Source organism: Carica papaya, chromosome 9 (assembly GCF_054855325.1).
Source record: "Carica papaya isolate Zhongbai chromosome 9, ASM5485532v1, whole genome shotgun sequence".
In the NCBI taxonomy this organism is placed as follows: domain Eukaryota; kingdom Viridiplantae; phylum Streptophyta; class Magnoliopsida; order Brassicales; family Caricaceae; genus Carica; species Carica papaya.
The window spans coordinates 16,314,933-16,338,592 of NC_142317.1; the positions used below are offsets into that span (position 1 = coordinate 16,314,933).

The window sequence follows — 23,660 nt, forward strand, 5'->3', positions numbered from 1 at the left end:
AACATTACTTATGAATGTCTTTTATTAAGTTTAAGGAAGTGATCGAAAAACCCTATTCGCCAAACTATTGCAAACGTTTTATGGCAAACAAAGAGATGGACATGGACGATTATATGCAAGGCCTTGAAAATCAACAGCAAGCCAATCCTATTGACCATATTGCTAGAAATTTTTTCTTCTAGAGTAATTACTAACAAAATCATTCTACTGTAACTTTCAACATTAAATGAAAAATTAACGTACCTATTAAGTTCTGTCATAAAAATTATAATTTACTTAAAAAGCGTTACGAGTAATTTTTATAATTTGTTCGTTACTTAACTATATATCTTACCATTTATTTGTCATAAATAAATAATAAAATAGATTTATTTTGTAAAAAGTATATAATAATAATAGTTCGAATATTTTGTGACATTTTAAAATTATATAAAAAAAATTTTAAAATAAGAATGTTGAAGAGTTCCATCAATAAATAAAACAAATATCATTGTCAAACTTTTCATACGATGAACGGACAAGTAGTTTAAAAAAAAATTTTAAGAAGAAATATTTTACAGTTATACATTTTTTGAAATGAATATTGAGAAGAATTTCTAATAAGAGGAGCAAAAACTCACACAAAAGAGGAGATCTTATTACAAAATGTCTCTATAAATAAAAAATCAAGAACATTTATCAGGCGCTCCAAATGAATTATTTATTTATTTATTGTGTTTGTCATTCATTATAATTATGATTATAAATTACATAAATTATAGTCATTCATTTAGAGTATTAAAATACGTAATAATATTTTTGTTGATATAAAAATTTGACTAAAAGTTGATGAAGTTAAGAGAAAAGAAATTAAAACAAACAAATTAATTGACTTGTTGAGGAGGACCAACTGAACAATGAATCCCAAAAAAATAAATAAAAAAACCCAGCTCAAATTTAAGATTTTTTGTACTACAAAATTAAATGTGTTTATTTCTTGCTTAAGTTCCTAAGCAATTGGCTTAATTGCTTTTGTTTTAAACCAAAAAACAAACAAAGAGTTAAAACTCCACCATACTACTTCCCATCACAAAATATAATCTTATAATATAATTAATTTCTAAACATAACATTAACGTGATTAATCATGTACCTAATACGATGTAATCATAATTAATATTTTAGGTGCAATCTCCATTCGTTATAAGTTTAATTTACATTATCATATAGTTAAAGAAAAAGTTAATTTAATTTTAATTACAATTAAAGAAAAAAAAGCATGCAGTTAGATACAAACATTAATTTTTACTTTTTTTTTTTTTTTAATTTTCTCATAATTTGATTTTTTTTTTTTCCCCCAATTTCATAGTATTGGGTAGTCTCTTTTTGATATGGACTGCTCAGCTAATTCCTTGCCTTCTTTCTCTCAGTTTCTTTTGGCTATATATACATAATAGTATCCACATATTATATATATATATATACACACACACACGCGCGTATGTATACACTCCTAATTTTCTGCGCAAAACACAGATTTTTCAAGTATGAAAATCCAAATTAATTTGTTGTTTTTATTTATTAGTGATGTATTATTTTTGAATATTTGAATTAGTCTGTTTATTTCTTTCTTTCTTTCTCTTTTGATTTTTCTAATGTTGAATGCTAAAAAAAATATTTGAAGTTTTTAATCATTTTTTAATATAATAAACAAATTAAATTGAAAAAGTTTTAATTTTTGTAGTGCCCAAAAGAATCCCTAACTTTTCTTATTTGATTATGTTATGTTTTTAATTCTTAAATTTTTTTGTAACACTCCGGATTTGAGAATGATTAATTTTGAATTAAAAAAATTTAATATTTTATTTTATTTTATTTATGTTGGTGATAATAAAAGAATATTAACCATACGCAAGAATGGGCAAATCGCTGGGACGAACAAATGGCCCTGATCGTCCACTTGGTGGATCCAACGGTCATGTGATCGATGACTCTAATTTGCAGGACTAACCAATCGGACGGTCCGAAATGCTTAAGGGAGGAGAATCCGGATTGACCCAAATAAGAAAGATCTGATGGCTCTTATCACCACACAGACCTAGATGGATGGACCAGATTGGGGGAAGAAAGGTATTTAAACCTCTCATTCGACTGGCATCCCAAACACTAGCCGCTAGGTCAATTGGAGAAGAAGAAGACAAAGACATCGAAGGGAGCTCAGCCACTAAAGAGACAACGGGGCTGCTGTGTTGAAAGCAAAAAATAGCACCGGTAAACTCGATTTTCTCCCTATTTTTCCATTCTCAATCGTTTCTCTTTACTCTTTCGGAGCGAATTGACTCGGAAAAGACTGTGAACTGAGAGAGAAGAGACAAATAAGTCGGGCCAATTTTGGTGAGTCGTTCGCCTCCTTCTGTTCCCTTTTCCTCCCATATGCACTAATAACATGTTGTTTTCTTTGTTTAGCAAAGAAAGGAGAGAAAAGAAGAGTAAATAGGTCAAAGTCGTGGGTGGGAATCACCGCGACTGGTGGTTTCGAGGAGTCACGCTGCCACTGGCTGATTTGGGGTAAGGATGCCTACACCCTTCCTTCTGTAACGGTTCACCGAAGGTAAAAAAAAAATAAAAACAAAAAAATATAATAATAATAATAATAATAGTATTAATTAATCGATAACATGGTAGGGATAGTAATAAAATAAAGTGATATGCATATATATAGGTATATGTGTAAATACACCTGGCAGCACCAAAATCTAATCTGTATCGCATGTTGTTAAATTTAATCTTTAAGGTTACCGATGAAGCTAACAAAATATTGATTGTCATTCAAATTTATTATGCTATTTTCTTAATTTAATTTACACGTATTCTTATGTATATATATTTGCCTTATTTTCATTTGTTTTATTTTGTTTCATATAATTTTATTTTGCTATAATATTCTATATATTCTATTTTATCTAAATCAGTATCACTTTATCTCGTTCCACTTTATTTTGAATCTAAGTTAATTTATATTATTTTATCGTATTATATTTTAAGATATTTTATTTTTATTGTATTTATTTTAACCTATTCGATGATTATTTTTCATTCGATGTACACCCAATTGCAGGTTACGTATTAGTGTTTATGCATGCGTTACAATGATTAAAAATGAAAGGTGGTATAAGCTTGTTTTAGAATATGAATGATGTGGAACAGGTTCGTTGATGAAAATAAAATCGGGCAATGAGGTAAAAAAAAACCGTCATCGGATATCAGAATGAGAAGTATTAAGTGTTATCGTAGATATGATCCTTAGTTATATGGGACTGGAAGATCCCATACCGGACGGGGTATGGGAACGACCGATATAAGCGGTACTCATATCGGACAGGTATGGAGTGGTCGGTTCAAGTGGCGATCATTTCCAAACAGGGTGTGGAGACAACCGATAATTATGAAAGTAATATAGGTATCCACGAGTAGGAGGAACCCCTATGGGATCCATAAATACAGTTGGACGAAAATAATACTGAAGTATGGGTAAGGACATGATAAACAATTAATAGCACTTTATTATATTTTTGAACATATCTAAATATTGTACATAAAAATTGTCTAATGAGAGAGTATTTGATAAATTACTTTTCATAAAAGGAAAGGGTGCGACCGCACCAGCGTAGTTTTTAATATAAAGTAAATGTTCAATCGGTTGTCTTATGCTTTATATAACCCTTTGATTACCATTTCGACGGTAAGTTTTTTGGCATTCTTATTAAGCAAGTATTTTTCACCCTCATTCTTATTATAATTTCATATTATGACGATCAAGACTAGATTTATGACAGTGAGAGAATAGATTAGAACATAATTCTTATTTGCTTTGTCGTATTTGAATTGATATTAATCATTATTGTACTAGTTATCTTTCGTTTTAAGTTTTAAATATTTCAATAGTTCTTATTTGGATATTCTAATACGTGTAAAGAATGTAATCTTTAAATTTTAATTTTTCTATTAAATAAAAGATTTTATTATCATTCATATTGTTAATTACCAGATTAAACGTTTGAAATTTTTAATAGGAGTTTGAACTTTTATATTTTTATTATATTAATAATTAAAATAAAAATATTTTTTATATATTAAATATTGTATAATGTTTAAATAAAAAATTATTTAATTAAAAATAATAACATGATACACTAATATTTAAAAAATATAGATTAAAATAAAATATAAATATAAATATATAAAAATTAATTTAATATTTAAAATATTTTTAAGTTGAAATAGATATTTATGACATGACTTGTTTTCTTTCTAAACGCACCACGTGACAAAAGATTCAACTTTGTCTGTCGTAATTTCTAAAAAAGAAATTAAGTTGATTGTCACTCCATCACCACCATTAATAATAATTAAATAAGTTATCATGTCTTAAATGATTTTTTTTTTAATTATAAAAATATATTACTAAATAAACCCATAATAATTAAATAATGGGTCTTATCAATTTGGGTTTTTTTTTTTTTTTTTAATTTTTATTTTTGACTTTCTTGGAAATGAAATTACCCCATAATCCCGGATATTATTATTAATGTAGTGACGCTGTGTGAGTGTTTCATTCCAAACGGTTGGTTTCTTTCTTTTTAATAATCTTCTTCTTTCACCCGAACCAGATAGATAAGCTCTCACCTCCATGGCAGCTCGCAGAATCTCCTCCTTCCTTTCTCGTTCTTCCGTCTCTCTTTCCCTGCTTCGTTCTCTAGGTAACACAACTCCTCTCTTTGCTTCTTTCTCCTTTCTCCTTTTCGTTTTTTTTTCTTGTATTGTATGGTAATGGTTTTTCTGAAACCAATGAACCTTATCGGTTTCTGCTGATAGAGGATCTTCTGTTTCTTTCAAGCTTCTTCTAAAACTCTAATCATTTTCTTTATCGATGTTTCACACTCTGATTTTATCTGTTTCGTTAGTAGCATATACATGATTATGCTTTGTACTGATCCTTTAATTCTCACTTCAATTTCCGATTAATCCTTTTTTGTTTTGTAGAAACCTCAGGAAAGTATCCAGTATGAACAATTCCTAAATTGACTAATTGAACAAACAGGAAGCTATATGTGGTTTGATTCTCCTTAAATAATCTTAATTATGTTGGCAACATGATCTGCAGGGAATAACTCTAGCAGGGGATCAGGCTGCATCCAAAGGTTTAGCACCGCTACAGCATTTGAGCAACCAATCACTCCTCCAGTTCAAATTTCTTATACTCAGCATCTGATTGATGGCAAATTCGTGGATGCAGCATCAGGTGATCTGACATTCTTTAGTCATAGAGTCTCATGCGCAATATTTATATGTGTTTCTTTGTTCAATGATTTTTTATAATTGCTCATTTCAAAAATGGTGTCATGGTCACTGTTTGTGGTATCAAATTAAGACTCATATAAGCAAATTAACTGACATTCGAAAGGATATTCGTTTGGGATTAGGGAAAACTTTTCCGACCTATGATCCTCGTACTGGTGAAGTGATTGCTCATGTTGCCGAAGGCGATGCTGAAGATATCAACCGGGCAGTAGCTGCTGCTCGCAAGGCATTTGATGAAGGACCATGGCCGAAGATGACTGCTTATGTATATCTTTTATTATTTACTTCCTTAATTGATGCATGTTACAATTGAATTACAGATTATATGATTGATTACCATTGTTTTTCCTTTGTACCTATAATAACATTACTTGATTGTTTGTTTCTTTTGGCAGGAAAGGTCAAGGATACTGTTGAGATTTGCTGATTTGGTGGATAAACACAATGATGAGCTTGCAGCTTTAGAGACATGGGACAATGGGAAGCCTTATGAACAAGCAGCAAAATCTGAAGTGCCATTATTATCACGTCTCTTTCGCTATTATGCAGGTATTTCACTAACCTGAACTGAACTTTTCTGCTCGGTAGTTTTCCATGTAATAATGGTCTTGGCCACTCATCCAGGTTGGGCAGATAAGATTCATGGTCTAACAGTTCCAGCCGATGGAAATTACCATGTCCAGACATTGCATGAACCAATTGGTGTAGCAGGACAGATAATTCCCTGGAATTTTCCTCTTATCATGTTTGCATGGAAAGTTGGTCCTGCTCTTGCCTGTGGTAACACTATTGTCCTCAAAACTGCAGAGCAAACACCCTTGACTGCGCTCTATGCGGCTAAGCTATTCCATGAGGTAGAGTAAGAAAAAAATAATAATAATAAAAATAAAAATAAATTAAAAAAATAATGAAAAGATGAAAATGATGGGGAGCATATAAAATTGCTTTTAGTTTTGATTTGTAGCAAGGGTTTTACATAGTGTTGTTTGTTTACAGTAAGTCTAATTCTCTGTTCAATTTTGAAGATATCTGAATAACCATTGTCCTAAAATCTAATAATTTTCATGATATTTTAATCCAGGCTGGTCTTCCGCCAGGTGTTCTAAATGTAGTTTCAGGGTATGGTCCTACTGCTGGTGCAGCTCTTGCAAGTCACATGGACGTAGACAAGGTACCTTTTCCACTTTTATAAGCTGTTATCTTCTTCAGCAAATATAGGTTTGTATTCAAATGTTATAATACCTAATAATATCTAGTCCAATATAAAATTGAATGAACATGCATCCAGCCAGTTTGTCTTATTTTTCAAGTATAGATGAATTACAATAAATTGAATCAGTTACTTACATGAATAAGATACTGCCTGATTGAATGAACCTGCATGCCAGTGACTCTGCCTGGATTGAATAAGTTCCTTACAATAAATTGAATTACAATATAAAATTGAATGAACCTGCCGATGACTCTGCCTGATTGCTCAGACGAATAAGATACTGAGCATGCCAGTGATTATATGCTACATTGTCTTTTCAGCTTGCTTTCACAGGATCAACCGATACTGGTAAAATTGTGCTTGAATTGGCTGCAAAAAGCAATCTCAAACCTGTCACATTGGAGCTTGGAGGGAAATCACCTTTTATAGTCTGTGAGGATGCGGATATAGATAAAGCTGTGGAGCTTGCACATTTTGCTTTGTTCTTTAATCAGGTTTGATCAATCGGTTCTTCAGAAAAGCTGAGCTCTTAAAGCATTAAACTGTTGACGTAAGAATTGACCATGATATGGAAGTCTACAGGGACAATGCTGCTGTGCTGGATCTCGTACATTTGTTCATGAGTGTGTATATGAGGAGTTTATAGAGAAGTCAAAGGCACGTGCTCTGAGGCGTGTTGTTGGTGACCCCTTCAAGGAAGGTGTTGAACAAGGTCCTCAGGTACTCTCCATTGCCCCCCTGGCTCCAAGACATGATAATTTAAGAACTATGAAGCCTTTTGAAGATTGCTTGTTTTCTTTTTCTGGTTTGAATCATATCATTTTTCCTGTAATATGGTTTCAATAAATTTTGATTTTAATAGATTAAATATCAGTAAGTAGGATCTTTTTACATAGGGATTGAAAGAAATTAAAAAAATGATATTTACTAATCTTGCACAAAAAGCATTATGGATGGTATGCATTTATCTTTCCACTGATAAGGGAAATTAAAAATTACCAAATTCGACTTGCATTTCTAATCTTCTTTTGGCTCTGGCATAAACAGAGGTCTACGAGTTTCATACTTTATATATGTGCTTAGAAAATGTACCAAATGATAAGAGGTATCAAGTGATGTGAATGGTCATCCTGAAATTTTCAGGTCGATTCAGAGCAATTCAATAAGGTGCTAAAGTATATAAGATCTGGTCTTGAAAGCAAAGCGACTCTTGAGTGCGGAGGTGAAAGATTTGGCAGCAAAGGCTACTTCATCCAGCCCACTGTCTTCTCTAATGTCCAGGTACTATTAATTCATTCATGATCTCTTGTAACATATTTTATCAAGATGTTTAAACATGTATCATACTATGAAGCTTGACATTTTCATTAACCAGGACGATATGTTGATTGCAAAGGATGAGATTTTTGGTCCAGTGCAGTCAATCTTGAAGTTCAAGTGAGTAAAAAAGATTCATATCCCAAATCCTCTTCAATTTTGCATCTCAAGAAAGCATTCAGCATAATAATTACATGCATATCTTTTGTTGTGGACTAGGGATGTTGATGAGGTGATAAAAAGAGCAAATGCAACGCGATATGGTCTAGCTGCAGGTGTGTTTACCAATAACTTGAATACTGCAAACAGGCTTATGAGAGGATTGAAAGCAGGGACTGTGTGGGTGAACTGCTTTGATGTGTTTGATGCTGCAATTCCTTTTGGTGGGTATAAGATGAGTGGTATTGGCAGGGAAAAGGGAATCTACAGCCTCAATAGCTATTTGCAGGTGAAGGCAGTGGTTACCCCTCTCAAGAATCCAGCTTGGTTGTAATTTAATTTGCTCGGTGTTAGAACATCATCAAGGCCTCACTTTTTCTTGTCTTGCAAATAAGGACATCTTACTTAATACCGGTGGGTTTGCAGAGAAAACTTTCTGAATAAAATTTGTTTGCTTTTCTTGGTTGGTTAGCTAGCATAAGACTCAAACTCAGAGATGTTATTGGTGTAATTATATCATCTAAGCTAAGGCTTATTTGAAAAAAGAAATTAGTTTCTATCTTGTTAATCGGTTGCTTATACATCATTTTGTTTTCCTTAATCATTTTCTGATTTTTCATCCATCTTAATTTCATTTCATGATCTTATTGTACCGTGCTCGCTGTGCTTGTTTGAGGCTTTCTTCAATTTAAAACCTTTCACTTTTCTTTCTTTTATAACAAAGTTTTTTAATTTAGTCCGCATAAATTTTTGCTTCAAAAATACTGTCTCTGATAAGAGTTAAAAGTTTTTCATTTCTTCTTAGCTGCCATAAAATATGATAAACAAATTTAAATTATAATACAAATTGTAATAGTTGTGATTAAGTTAGAAATTTGTTTTTTCAGGTTTTCTTTTGGTGTCTAATTAAAGCATAAGCCAGAACTGATTGATTACGGGGAGAAAGATCAGTTTTGCGATTTAGTAATGAATTAGTGACAAAATTTATGTTCTTTACTCAAGTTGATTAATTAAGTAGAATCAAAAATAAAAACAAAATTTTTATTGACACGTATATGATACGATACAAGTGTAGAGAGGGACAAGTATATTATTAATTTCATATACCCTTCGTACCCATCACGAGTTTATAATTTTATACTTATACCCACTTTATATATATATATATATATATGTATGTATGTAATTGTATTGTTGTATACGTTATCAAATCAAGAAAAGAACCCCAGCTTATAGTGTAGAAAGGGACAAGTATACTATTAATTTCATATACCCTTCATACCCATTACGAGTTTATAATTTTATACTTATACCCACTTTATATATATATATATATATATATATATATATCTATGTATGTATGTAGTTGTATTACTGAATACGTTATCAAATAGAAAAAAAGGACCCCAGCTTATGCCAAGTCGTCCACCATTTTGTATAGACCACCATTTTGTTCCCAATAGAACACGTAACTAAACACAAACTAAAGAAGCAACATCAACAAATTAATTGCCTTCCGTATTATAATTAAACAAACGTTTTGACTTTTACACTTGGTTTGACCAAAACATAATTTCATAACCTAATCCGTGAAGAAAGAATCTCAAAATTCAATAAACTTAAACCTAATTATTAAAATTTTGACTAAGAAAATCATAATCTCTTTTTAATTTGTCTAACAAAAATGGTTAGATGAAGAATTTGAAGAGAGAGAGAGAGAGAGAGTTTTTAGTCATAATAAAAAATTACTCCAAATTAATGTGAGTTCACATTAATTATTTAATGGTCAATATTTAAATCATTTAATTAAAATGCCATTAAATCTAAGCACACACACACATATATATATATATATATATTATGATGATGATGATATAAGAAGCGCGTATTATTAGTCAATTGCTGGTTGGTCCACGTAACATTTATTTTCTTCACCAAGTCAACATCTTCTAATTAAAAAATCAGTAGCTAACCATACATGAGAAGAAGATATTTTAAAAGTTTTTTATTTTATTTTTAATGATACGATAATCATTATCATACTATAGTTGAATTGTACTTCCACACATTTTTCTAATATTTCCCATAAATATTAAAATTAACTAATTTTAAAACATAAATCATAAAATTTACTCTTCCAATCATAAGTCAAACTAAATAATAGTTTAGCATGAAAATGGAAAAATATTTTTTTAAATTTGAATTTTTTTTTTATTTAGAATCTAGATTCTTCTATTTTATTTTTATTTATTATTTATTTTTTATCTCTTATTTTATTTTCTTTCTTTTTTTTTAAGTCTCGTGAGTTTGATTCTATAAAATCTGACTATTTTTTTATTGAATGAACATTACGAAATAAATTAAATTAAATTAATTTTTTGATCAAAAGTATTATGTGAAATCTTTGATTTTTTTTTTCTCTTTTTCTATCCCTATCTCATAAGAAGAGTGTTTGAATCAATAAATAATATTTTTTTCTCTATTTGTATGAATTAATTATGAATCGATATTATTATATTCTAATTCTTTACCGATACCCTTCAAAGAAAATTCTGAATTGAATATTAAATTGATAGGTTAGTGTAATCTTATCAATGCGGCCATGCACTCTTCGAATAGAAATCTATTTTATGAAAGATCTTAGTTTCTGTATCTTGATGGGTCTCCGAGATCCTTTCAATAATTTATGTTAATTTTTTATATTAATTCATGATAGGAAGTTAGTGATTTAAAATTTAATATAGGAAATGCACGAATTATGATCCCTCACATTAGAATTTCGTTTCATTTTTTTATTGAAACATTTTTAATAACTTATACTTCCAACCAACAAATTTATATAATTCTTTGTTGAATTTCTAAATTGATGGGTTATATTATACTTACGTACTTACATATAGAATATAAACAATTATTTCTTATAAATATCTGTAAATATTCTTTATCATTATTTACTAAAAATAATTATTCATAACATTTTTTAAATAAATTTATTAAATTATTAAATTAGGATTAAAATCATATATAAATTTTGCTAGCAAATTTGCTTAATAAGTAAAGAGAATTGTGTTGAACATTCTAGAAAAAAAAAGGAGAAAAAGAGAGAGAGAGAGAGAGAGAGAGAGAGAGAGAGAATATTGTATTAGGGAGTTGGTGTTGAAAAACTCATAAGGATTTGAATTATGGATGGATAGATGATTATCAAAGTAAATTGAACAAAAAAATGTGTTTTCTCAAAAAACAAAAAAACAAAAAATCAACAAAGATGCAACAATCTCAAATGTAACGGCCCCAGAAATTAAAAGGAAATGTATATATATTTATTCTAAGTGCGAAAGCGAAATAAAATAGATTATGATTAACATCTCTTACACAATAACTAAAACGAATTAAAGTACGAAAGAATAAACTAACTTAAAAGAAATACTACGAATGAATGTTGTAAGGAAAACTAATAAATTCTTTGGCTTCTACTCGTCGTCTTCCTGCAAAACGGACTCGGGCACCAAGTCCTCATGATCTGAAATGGTTAAGTAAGGAATGAGCTACACTAGCCCAGTAAAGACATCACACTACCTCACTGTCACATAAGTAAAGGTTAATAGAAAACGAAAACGACCAATGGAGCATAATTTATAACAAACTCATTTATCAATAATAAAAATCTTTACTGTCCACCTACCTCGGTGAGATTTATGAAAACAATTTATGAAAATAATTACATCATAAATATCATAAGATCACGCACACTCTGCAATATAACACATATCATGTTTTGTATTTCAATCATCAAGCAACAATTACCCTTTTTTTTATCAGGCTACTAGTATTTATGGGGATCCATAAGGGGTCCCTGCTACACGTGAACTATTCACATTAATAACTTAATTCCAGAGCCGTCCCCATACCCTGTCCGGCATGGGCGCCAAAACCATAAACCTCAATACCCCGTCCGGTCTGAGGGTGAAACGGGCCATCCCCATACCCCGTCCGGTATGGGCGCCAAAATACATAAAGTCTCCATACCCTGTCCGATATGAGAGACCACGTTCCCGGTAGGGTTCCTTTTGGACCCGATCTATCCACCATCTCTCAGGATATCTAATGAGGCTGTCGACATTATCCATTATCAATTCACATACCTTTTTACCATTTTTCTTAATCTCAATTATCCAATCAAACACAAACACGTAAACCAGCAATGGACACCAAACAAGGCAACACAACATCGGGTTCACAATAATTCAAAGCATAATAAATGAAACCGTGATTCATGCATATGAAACCATAGAATAAACACATCAGGTACCATACTGCATTCAAAACTGTAAAATAAATCAAACAATACCTGATCGAAAATATATCAGATTCGGGCTCCATTAGCAATCTCAATCAATTATACATATCTATTAATTCATAAAATACCGTTTTATCATTTATTAGGCTTTAATGTTGTGATAGAAAATAGGGTGAGAGATCCTTACTTGTTTCAGAATATGAAATCGGGTTCTCACTGTGCCTACGGGCAGTCCTTAGATTCCCTGAATTTTTTTTCAAAAATTGAAACACACTTCCGATACCTGCACATGTCTCCAAAAAACCTCAAATCAGACCTAGGGCCTTTTCAGCCAATTTCGGAATTCCGGCACGGCGGCTCCGCCGTGCTCCAGCGACGGCACCACCCCCCACGGCAGCGATCCGCCTCAGGTTGGCCGTTTTCGGTCGAATTCAGCCAAACTTGCATTGGTTATTGTGATAAAACACCCATAGGGCCCTCGGTGAGCCAAAAAATTCCAGAAAACCGAGACTTACTGGCGACGAAGCTCTCGAGTACGGCGGCTCCTTCAGCGCGAGTTGCGATTTGGTGTTTTGCTCTGGTCAACCTATAAAGAAAAGGACGGTAGTCACAGTGATATAAAAATTATATCGAATGAGAAACGGGAAGGGCCTCATCGGAGGTAAAAATTGAGGAAACCTGCGGCGGCGCTGCTGGACTTCGGTGGTATTTTTCGACCAATCGGCTGGTGGTTTAGCTCCGATTTTACCACAGGGAGGTTCGGCATCAAAAAACGAGCCAAAGGGAGAAATTTTACCTCGTTTGGCTGCCGGAAAGTCCTCCAGTACGGCGGTGGGTGGCGGCGGCCGGTTCCTCCGGTGGCTGGGTCGTCTTCTCCGGCGAGGGTTCTGGTGGCTAGGGTTTGGGGTTGGGTGTGGATGCAATTATTTATAACTCTCCATTTTTAATCTAAGCCGTCTATCATGATTTAATCTGGGCTGTCCGATCGCGCGCACGCGGATCACCAACATGTCTCTGTCCCTCGTGGCTTCCTGCGTCAGCGTCCCTGCCACACGGCGTGTCCTAGTTGGCCGGGACTACTGACCGGACTGCTGTCGTGGCTGCTGACATGGCACTATTTTTCTAAATTACGTTTTGACCCCCGATTTCTGATTTTTTTTTGAAAAACACTCCCAGAATCCAAAATTTCACCCATTTTTCCCAAAATCAATTTCAATTAAATTCAAAAAATAATTTTACCACATTTTATTTTTATTATTATTTTTTTATTTTTTAAAATTAAATTAAATTAAATTAAAACCTTATAAATTAAAAATTAAAAAAGAATAAAATTAAACAAAAATTGTAACGGCCCCGTAAATATTAAAATGAAATGAGTATTTAAATATATCAAATGCGGAAGCGAGATCAAAATTTCAGTTAACATCCCTTACACGAAAAACCAGAAACGTACTTAAAATATAAAAGATTAAACTAACTAAGAGAGAAACTCGAAAATAAAACTATGAGTATGACTACAGAGTCTCTAGGTATCCCCTTCGTCATCCTCCTGCGGAACGGGCTCGGGAACCATGTCTTCCTGATCTGAAATGGTTAAATAAGGAGTGAGCTACACTAGCCCAGTAAGAACATCACGATATCTCACCGTCACGGAGGTAAAGGTGGGTAGAAAAACACAAAAGACCAATGGAGCATAATTTACAATAAACTCGTTTATTAACATGAAAACCTTTACCATCCACTTACCTTGGTGGATTTTATGAAAACAATATGAGAAAAACAATAACATTATCATAATCATTGAATAATCTAAGCTGTAAAACATAACACTTATCACGCCTCTTGTAATTCAATCATTGTACAACATATCTTTTTTTCTCATTTACCAGCCTACTAGTATCCGTGGGGGTCCATAGGGGTTCCGCTACCCGTTAACCTTTAATATTCATAATCAGTTTCCAGGGCCGTCCCCATACCCCGTCCGGTATGGGCGCCAAAACCATGAACCTCAATACCCCGTCCGGTATGAGGGTGAAACGGGCCGTCCCCATACCCCGTCCGGTATGGGCGCCAAAACCATAAACCTCAATACCCCGTCCGGTATGAGGGTGAAACGGGCCGTCCCCATACCCCGTCCGGTATGGGCGCCAAAACCATAAGATCTCCATACCCCGTCCGGCATGTGAGACCACAATCCCGGTAGGGTTCCCTACGGACCTGGTCCGTCCACCATCTCCCAGGATATCTAGTCAGGCTGACCCCCATAATACAATTATCAGTCTACACAATCTTTCATTTTCCTTTTCCTCAATCAGCATCATCAATTCACATTTAAACAAGCAAATCGTAATTCATACCAAACAGACAACATACAGTATCAGTTTTTCAGTCATTCAACCCATAATTAATAAAAACGTAGTACATGCACACAAATCTGTAAAATGAACACATCAAACCTCATTTTGCATTTAAAGCTGTAAACAGGCCAAATAACAGTAAATCATCAATCACACTAGACTCGGGCTCCATTAGCAACCTTAAGCAATTTCACACATGCGTTAATTCAAGAAATACCGTTTTATCATTTTGAACTTTAATACCGTGATAGGAAATAGGGTGAGGGGTCCTTACTTGTTTTCGAGATCCGAATACGATTCACAGTGCGCCTGCAGGCCTTCCCTAATTTTCCCTGAATTTTTCCCGGGGAACTGAAACACACTAACAATACCTGCACGTGTTCCAAAAAAAATCCAAATTAGGCCCAGGGCCCCTTTCGGACCAAATCGCAACTCCGGCACGGCGGCTCCGCCGTGCTCCGGCGACGGCACCGCCGCTGGCGGCGGCGAGTCGCCTCGGGTTGACTGTTTTCGGCCGTTTTCGGCCGAATTCGGCCACACTCGCATTGGTCCTTGTCAGAAAACAGCCCTAGGGCCCTCGGGGGGCCAAAAATCACGGAAAAAACGGAGCTTACCGGCGGCGGCGCTCTCGGGTGCAGCGGCTCTCCGGCGAGGTTCGTGTTTTGGTGATTCGGCTCCGGTCAACCTGTAGAGAAAAGAATGGTGATCACGGTGATATAAAAATTGCATCGAACGGAGGCCGGGAAGGGCCTCGTCGGAGGCAAAAACCGAGAGGGGGCGCGGCGGCGCCGCTGGGCTTCGGCCGCGTATTCCGGCCGTTTGGCCGGGATTTCGGTTTCGATTTGGCCATAGGAGGAATCAGTGCGGAAAAACGAGTCGGGGGTATGAAATTTACCTCGATCGGCGGTCGGAAATTTCCCCGGTGCGGCGGCGAGTGGCGGCGGGTGGCGGCGGTCGGCCTCTGGTTCGTCTTCTCCGGCGAGCGGCTGGCGGCTAGGGTTTGTGGTCTGGTGTGGGGGTTCTATTTATAACCCCTTGCCTTTTGATCACAGCCGTTCATTTTGTTTTAATCTGGGCCGTTCGTTTTTGATTGAATCTGGGCCGTCCGTGCGATTGAATCTGGGCCGTCCGATCGCGTGATTGATCTGGGCCGTCGGATCGCACCCACGCGGATCGCCAACGTGGCTCCTTTCGGAGTGACGCGATCTTGCCACGTGGCAGGCACTGGTTGGCCGGGACTGCTGACGTGGCTGCTGACGCGGCTGCTGACGTGGCCCCCCCTTTTTTTTTTTTTTTTTTTTTTTTTTTTTTTTTTTTTTTTTTTTTTTTTTTTTTTTTTTCCCCTCCTCCTTTCCGGGTGCTACAACTCTCCCCCCCATAAAGAAATTTGGTCCCCAAATTTGCCTCATTACTCTTGATCAAACAGATGAGGATATTGGGCCCTAAATTCTGATTCCAGCTCCCAAGTCGCCTCCCTAGGCGTGTGGTTCTGCCACAAGACTTTTACAAATGATATTTCCCGGTTACGGAGTATTCTGCTTTCTCGGTCTGTGATACTGACCGGTACTTCTTCATAAGACAAGTCCTCTCGGAGTGAAAGCGGTTCATGAGCCACGACATGAGAAGGGTCCGGATTGTACTTGCGCAGCATAGATACATGAAACACATTGTGAACCCGGGAGAGCTCAGGGGGCAGTGCAAGTCTGTAGGCAGTGGTACCAATCTTGTCTAAGATTTCAAAGGGTCCAATGTATCTGGGGTTTAATTTTCCCCTTCTGCCGAACCTACTAATTCCCTTGAAGGGGGTGACTTTAAGAAACACACGGTCACCTTTCTCAAAGGCCAGGTCTCTCCTCCGGGTATCAGCATAGCTCTTTTGCCTACTCTGAGCTGTCTGGATGTTCTTCTTGATCTTAACTATCTTGGACGTGGTTTCTTCCACCAAATCCGGGCCAAACAATCTTCTATCGCCCACTTCCTCCCAACAAATCGGTGACCTGCACGGACGCCCGTATAGCGCCTCGTATGGGGCCATGCCGATGCTTGCTTGGTAACTGTTGTTGTAGGCAAACTCTATCAGGGGTAGGTGGTCGTCCCAATGGCCTCCGGAGTCAAGGACACAAGCTCGGAGCATATCCTCCAGCGTACGGATTGTCCTCTCTGATTGTCCATCGGTTTGGGGGTTTGGGGGTGGAAGGCAGTACTGAGGGACAGCTTTGTTCCCATAGCTTGCTGGAAACTATTCCAAAACCGAGAAGTGAATCTGGGATCCCTGTCGGATACCACTGTTACTGGGACCCCATGCAGTCTGACTATTTCCCGGACATACATTCTTGCCAACTTGTCCAACGAATCAGTCATTCTGATGGCCAGGAAGTGGGAAGACTTAGTGAGTCGGTCAACAATTACCCATATGGCATCGTGTCCCGATCGTGCCTTGGGTAGTCCCGATACGAAGTCCATGGTGATGTGTTCCCACTTCCATTCTGGAATCGGTAAAGGCTGAAGCAACCCCCCTGGGCGTTGATGTTCTGCTTTGACCTGCTGACATACCAAGCACTTAGATACAAAGTCGGCTATATCTCTCTTCATCCCATTCCACCAGAATCGGGGTCGCATAGTTTGGTACATTTTTGTACTTCCTGGATGCATGGCGAACCTTGAACTATGGGACTCTGTCATGATGTCTCTTTTTAATTCATTGTCGTCTGGGACACACATTCTGTCCTTGAAACGAATCAATCCGTCGGCAGAGATCTGAAATTCTGAGTTCACTCCCTGTTCTGCATCCTTCTTGCGGTTTACTAGGGCGGAGTCGATTGACTGGGCTTCCTTTATTCTTTGGATTAGCTCGGGTTGGACTGCTAGGTGGCTCAAACATGTGGCCCTCTTCAGATCTTGCAGTCGAACCTGCTGCGTAGCCCCAATGGACCTGCATTCCGAAACCATCAGATGGGCTAGGGTGTCTGCACTCTTCCTACTGAGGGCATCGGCTACTACGTTGCCCTTACCTGGATGGTATAGGATGTCACAATCATAGTCCTTGAGGAGTTCCATCCACCTTCTCTGACGCATGTTGAGATCCTTCTGAGTGAAGATGTGCTTCAAGCTCTTATGATCGGTGTAGATCTGAAAGGTCTCTCCATACAAATAATGGCGCCAGATTTTCAAGGCGTGTATGATTGCGGCAAGCTCCAAATCATGGGTAGGATAGTTCTTCTCATGATTCTTTAGCTGTCTAGACCCATATGCTATAACCTTTCCATGCTGCATCAGGACACAACCCAGGCCCAGATAGGAGGCATCACTATAAACTGTATACCCTCCTGATCCACTCGGTAGAGCCAGCACGGGTGCAGTAGTCAGTCGCTTCTTCAACTCTGAAAAACTCCTTTCGCAGTTCTCATTCCAATCAAACTTTGCATTCTTCTTTGTGAGTCGGGTTAGAGGGGCCGCTAGACTGGAGAACCCTTCGACAAACCGGCGGTAATAACCCGCCATCCCTAGGAAACTGCGAATTTCCTTAACTGTTGTCAGCCTTTCCCAACCAAGTACCGCTTCAACCTTTTCGGGGTTCACCGACACCCCTTCCTTCGATATAACATGTCCTAGGAAGGCGGTTTGCTCGAGCCAAAATCCACACTTGCTCAACTTTGCATACAACTTCTTTTCCCTGAGTACCTGGAGGACTTGGGCAAGATGATGAGCATGTTCTTCTCTACTTTTTGAGTAGACTAAGATATCATCGATGAACACGATGACAAATTTATCCAAGAACTCTCTGAAGATTCTGTTCATTAGATCCATAAAGATGGCCGGGGCGTTGGTTAGCCCAAACGGCATAACCAGGAACTCATAGTGTCCGTACCTGGTTCGGAATGCCGTCTTGGGGATGTCTTCTGCTCTCACTTTTACCTGATGGTAACCTGATCGTAGATCTATTTTAGAAAAGACCTGTGCACCCTGCAACTGATCGAAAAGGTCATCAATCCGGGGGAGAGGGTACTTGTTTTTAATTGTTACCTTGTTTATCCTTCTATAATCAATACACAGTCTCAACGTTCCATCTCCTTTCTTTGCAAAAGTAACCCCGGCACCCCATGGGGAAATGCTGTGTCTAATGAAGCCACTGTTTTGTAGCTCAGTGATTTGTTTCCTTAGCTCTTCCATCTCGATGCGGCTCATTCGGTAAGGAGCTACCGAGATGGGTTGGGTTCCTGGCTGTAAGTCTATGGTGAACTCGACCTCTCTGTCCCCTGGTAGACCGGGCAGTTCATCCGGAAATACGTCTGGAAAGTCTCGGACTACTGGAATCTCTTGGATACAAACTTCCTTCTTGGGTTTACCTAGTTAGGGAAAATACAATATCAACGCACTGGGAATTAAGAAGAAAAGAATTTGTCATTAGGGAGAATCAGTACCGAATAATTTTATTAACTTGTGAATGGTTCCTCGTTGGGAGGATTAAATACAATCTTTTTATTAAAGCAGTCTATGGTGGCGTGATACGCCGCCAGCCAATCCATTCCTAGGATTACATCAAAATCCCCTGTGTCTAACCCTATCAGGTCTACCCTCAATTTCCTATCTGCTATCTCCACGGCACATGCCCTGTAGACAACCTCTCCTAATAATGTCTCCCCCCCAGCGGTAGATACAAACAATAATGAATCAAGTCTATCAGGTGGTACACAAATTTTGGAAGCAAGAACATGTGAAATAAAAGAATGTGATGCACCAGTATCAAACAAAATATGAGCAATGTGGCCAGAGATAGTATACATACCATGTACCACGTCCGGGTCTGCATCGGCATCCTTCTGGGTAAGGTTGTAAACTCTGCCCTGGATTGGAGGCCTCCCTTGATTCTGGTTCCTAGGACACTCCCTCGCATAGTGCTGGGTACTGCCGCATATGCGACAGGTGTTGTTGAGGCGGTAGCAGGGTCGGTCCCCATGATCCCTGCCGCAGTACTGGCAGATCTTCCCACGAGCTGCCCCCATAGCCTGAGGAGGGCCCTGAGCGGCAGGCCTGGGTCTCTTGCTGGGTTGGACCGGCATGGTAGGCGCTGGCCTGCGGAGCGGGGCTGAAGGTCGGGAACTTCCCGCTAGCTGAGGGCGGGTGTCGAAGCTCCTTTCTATGATCTGCGCCTTTGCCAGGACTGCCGAATATGTCTCGAGCTCCATCACCAACAAGTGCTGTCTGATCGCCGGGCGGAGACCCCACTGGAATTTCCTGGCCTTTCGGCCCTCATCCAACAATGTCTCCGGGGCATGTCGGCCCAGCTCCAGGAACTTGCGGGCATACTCCGACACTGTCATATTACCCTGGACCAACTGAGCAAATTCAATTTCCTTTAAATGTTGGATGTGCTTAGGGAGATACTCCGCATGGAAAGCCGCTAGGAACTGCTCCCAAGTAACTGGTACAGGCAGGGTGGCCCGCTTGAGCTCCCACCAGCGTACTGCTTCCCCTACCAGCATGTAGGAGGCAATGGCAGCCCTCTGCTCAGGAATTACTCCCAAGGTCTCAAAGGCTCGCTCAGTCTCCGCCAACCAGTATTGGGCCTCTTCAAAAGAGGATTCCCCCGAAAAAGTAGAAGGGTTCAGTCTCCTGTACCTCTCTATGAAGCCAGGGTCGATCAAGGAGGGAGCGGGGTCCCGAGGTAAAGGAACTGGGGCCGGCTGAGGGTGAACTGGGGGACCCTGTGGTGGCGCCTGCTGATGGGGTGGGGGCACTGGAATGTGCTGTGGCGGTACCTGTTGGTACCGTGGCTGTGGTACCGGGTCGTACCGCGGCTGTGGTGCCGGGTGGTACTGTGGAGGAACAGGCTCCTGCCGGGGTGGCTCGGGATCAGCCTGCTGTAACGGGGGCTCAACCTGCGCTAGCGGAGGAGGTCCGGGTAACTCCCTTCTCTCCTCTTGCCTTCGCTGAGCAGCTACGAGAGCTTCCACCATCTCATATAATCTGTCCAAATCCTCCCGAAGCGAATTATCTTGGGCCGCTCGGTTTAGTGGGGGCCTTCCTCTCCTCATTTCTGTGTACCTGCATTTACAAGGAATGGTTGAGTAACGACCAATCGGTGAGTATTTCTTTAAAGGACTATAGTGTAAGGGATGGGTCCGAGGAAATGCGGCTCTGATACCAACTGTAACGGCCCCGTAAATATTAAAATGAAATGAGTATTTAAATATATCAAATGCGGAAGCGAGATCAAAATTTCAGTTAACATCCCTTACACGAAAAACCAGAAACGTACTTAAAATATAAAAGATTAAACTAACTAAGAGAGAAACTCGAAAATAAAACTATGAGTATGACTACAGAGTCTCTAGGTATCCCCTTCGTCATCCTCCTGCGGAACGGGCTCGGGAACCATGTCTTCCTGATCTGAAATGGTTAAATAAGGAGTGAGCTACACTAGCCCAGTAAGAACATCACGATATCTCACCGTCACGGAGGTAAAGGTGGGTAGAAAAACACAAAAGACCAATGGAGCATAATTTACAATAAACTCGTTTATTAACATGAAAACCTTTACCATCCACTTACCTTGGTGGATTTTATGAAAACAATATGAGAAAAACAATAACATTATCATAATCATTGAATAATCTAAGCTGTAAAACATAACACTTATCACGCCTCTTGTAATTCAATCATTGTACAACATATCTTTTTTTCTCATTTACCAGCCTACTAGTATCCGTGGGGGTCCATAGGGGTTCCGCTACCCGTTAACCTTTAATATTCATAATCAGTTTCCAGGGCCGTCCCCATACCCCGTCCGGTATGGGCGCCAAAACCATGAACCTCAATACCCCGTCCGGTATGAGGGTGAAACGGGCCGTCCCCATACCCCGTCCGGTATGGGCGCCAAAACCATAAACCTCAATACCCCGTCCGGTATGAGGGTGAAACGGGCCGTCCCCATACCCCGTCCGGTATGGGCGCCAAAACCATAAGATCTCCATACCCCGTCCGGCATGTGAGACCACAATCCCGGTAGGGTTCCCTACGGACCTGGTCCGTCCACCATCTCCCAGGATATCTAGTCAGGCTGACCCCCATAATACAATTATCAGTCTACACAATCTTTCATTTTCCTTTTCCTCAATCAGCATCATCAATTCACATTTAAACAAGCAAATCGTAATTCATACCAAACAGACAACATACAGTATCAGTTTTTCAGTCATTCAACCCATAATTAATAAAAACGTAGTACATGCACACAAATCTGTAAAATGAACACATCAAACCTCATTTTGCATTTAAAGCTGTAAACAGGCCAAATAACAGTAAATCATCAATCACACTAGACTCGGGCTCCATTAGCAACCTTAAGCAATTTCACACATGCGTTAATTCAAGAAATACCGTTTTATCATTTTGAACTTTAATACCGTGATAGGAAATAGGGTGAGGGGTCCTTACTTGTTTTCGAGATCCGAATACGATTCACAGTGCGCCTGCAGGCCTTCCCTAATTTTCCCTGAATTTTTCCCGGGGAACTGAAACACACTAACAATACCTGCACGTGTTCCAAAAAAAATCCAAATTAGGCCCAGGGCCCCTTTCGGACCAAATCGCAACTCCGGCACGGCGGCTCCGCCGTGCTCCGGCGACGGCACCGCCGCTGGCGGCGGCGAGTCGCCTCGGGTTGACTGTTTTCGGCCGTTTTCGGCCGAATTCGGCCACACTCGCATTGGTCCTTGTCAGAAAACAGCCCTAGGGCCCTCGGGGGGCCAAAAATCACGGAAAAAACGGAGCTTACCGGCGGCGGCGCTCTCGGGTGCAGCGGCTCTCCGGCGAGGTTCGTGTTTTGGTGATTCGGCTCCGGTCAACCTGTAGAGAAAAGAATGGTGATCACGGTGATATAAAAATTGCATCGAACGGAGGCCGGGAAGGGCCTCGTCGGAGGCAAAAACCGAGAGGGGGCGCGGCGGCGCCGCTGGGCTTCGGCCGCGTATTCCGGCCGTTTGGCCGGGATTTCGGTTTCGATTTGGCCATAGGAGGAATCAGTGCGGAAAAACGAGTCGGGGGTATGAAATTTACCTCGATCGGCGGTCGGAAATTTCCCCGGTGCGGCGGCGAGTGGCGGCGGGTGGCGGCGGTCGGCCTCTGGTTCGTCTTCTCCGGCGAGCGGCTGGCGGCTAGGGTTTGTGGTCTGGTGTGGGGGTTCTATTTATAACCCCTTGCCTTTTGATCACAGCCGTTCATTTTGTTTTAATCTGGGCCGTTCGTTTTTGATTGAATCTGGGCCGTCCGTGCGATTGAATCTGGGCCGTCCGATCGCGTGATTGATCTGGGCCGTCGGATCGCACCCACGCGGATCGCCAACGTGGCTCCTTTCGGAGTGACGCGATCTTGCCACGTGGCAGGCACTGGTTGGCCGGGACTGCTGACGTGGCTGCTGACGCGGCTGCTGACGTGGCCCCCCCTTTTTTTTTTTTTTTTTTTTTTTTTTTTTTTTTTTTTTTTTTTTTTCCCCTCCTCCTTTCCGGGTGCTACAAAAATTCTAATAAAAATTGAAATAAAATAAAAATAAATAACAAAATAATAAAGGAAAATTTTATGTGTTATAACTCTCCCCCCCTTAAAGAAATTTGGTCCCCAAATTTGCCTCTTACTATTGGTCGAACAAATAGGGATACTAGGCTCTAAAGTCTGATTCTAGCTCCCAGGTAGCCTCCCTTGGCGAGTGGTTTTTGCCACACTACCTTTACAAATGATATTTCTTGGTTGCGGAGTATTCTGCTCTTTCGGTCCGTGATACCGACTGGTACTTCCTCATAAGATAAGTCCTCTTGGAGTGGAAGTAGTTCATGAGTCAAGACATGAGAGGGGTCCGGGTTGTACTTACGTATCATGGATACATGGAACACATTGTGGACCTTGGAGAGTTCTGGAGGCAGTGCTAGTCTGTAGGCGGCAGTACCAACCCTGTCTAAGACTTCATACGGTCCAATAAATC

General features: G+C 39.1%; 2 protein-coding genes across 2 annotated transcripts; one reads left to right on the forward strand and one right to left on the reverse strand.

Moving 5' to 3' along the window:
- The first annotated feature begins 4,580 nt into the window (after positions 1–4,580).
- ALDH2B4 (aldehyde dehydrogenase 2B4) lies at positions 4,581–8,597 on the forward strand. The gene is made up of 11 exons (XM_022035172.2): positions 4,581–4,739; positions 5,144–5,281; positions 5,463–5,605; positions 5,736–5,889; positions 5,965–6,194; positions 6,422–6,511; positions 6,874–7,047; positions 7,136–7,273; positions 7,697–7,834; positions 7,929–7,990; positions 8,090–8,597. Exons 1-11 carry the CDS (start codon positions 4,670–4,672, stop codon positions 8,361–8,363), a joined length of 1,611 nt encoding a protein of 536 aa, XP_021890864.1. The 5' UTR covers positions 4,581–4,669; the 3' UTR covers positions 8,364–8,597.
- A 5,091-nt stretch (positions 8,598–13,688) lies between these two features.
- Positions 13,689–23,183, reverse strand: LOC148240127 (uncharacterized). The gene is made up of 2 exons (XM_088211418.1): positions 19,470–23,183; positions 13,689–13,910 (listed from the first exon to the last, which is right to left on the reverse strand). The coding sequence occupies exons 1-2, from the start codon at positions 20,716–20,718 to the stop codon at positions 13,852–13,854; spliced, it is 1,308 nt and encodes a 435-aa protein (XP_088067544.1). The 5' UTR covers positions 20,719–23,183; the 3' UTR covers positions 13,689–13,851.
- Between the last annotated feature and the right edge of the window lie 477 nt (positions 23,184–23,660).

Coding starts and splice junctions, on each gene's coding strand:
- ALDH2B4 (XM_022035172.2), top strand. CDS start 4,670: ATGGCAGCTCGCAGAATCTCCTCCTTCCTTTCTCGTTCTTCCGTCTCT. Junction 4,740..5,143: donor TTCCCTGCTTCGTTCTCTAG/GTAACACAACTC, acceptor CATGATCTGCAG/GGAATAACTCTAGCAGGGGA. Junction 5,606..5,735: donor GGCCGAAGATGACTGCTTAT/GTATATCTTTTA, acceptor TTCTTTTGGCAG/GAAAGGTCAAGGATACTGTT.
- LOC148240127 (XM_088211418.1), bottom strand. CDS start 20,718: ATGAGGAGAGGAAGGCCCCCACTAAACCGAGCGGCCCAAGATAATTCG. Junction 13,911..19,469: donor AGACCCGGACGTGGTACATG/GTATGTATACTA, acceptor TAACCATTTCAG/ATCAGGAAGACATGGTTCCC.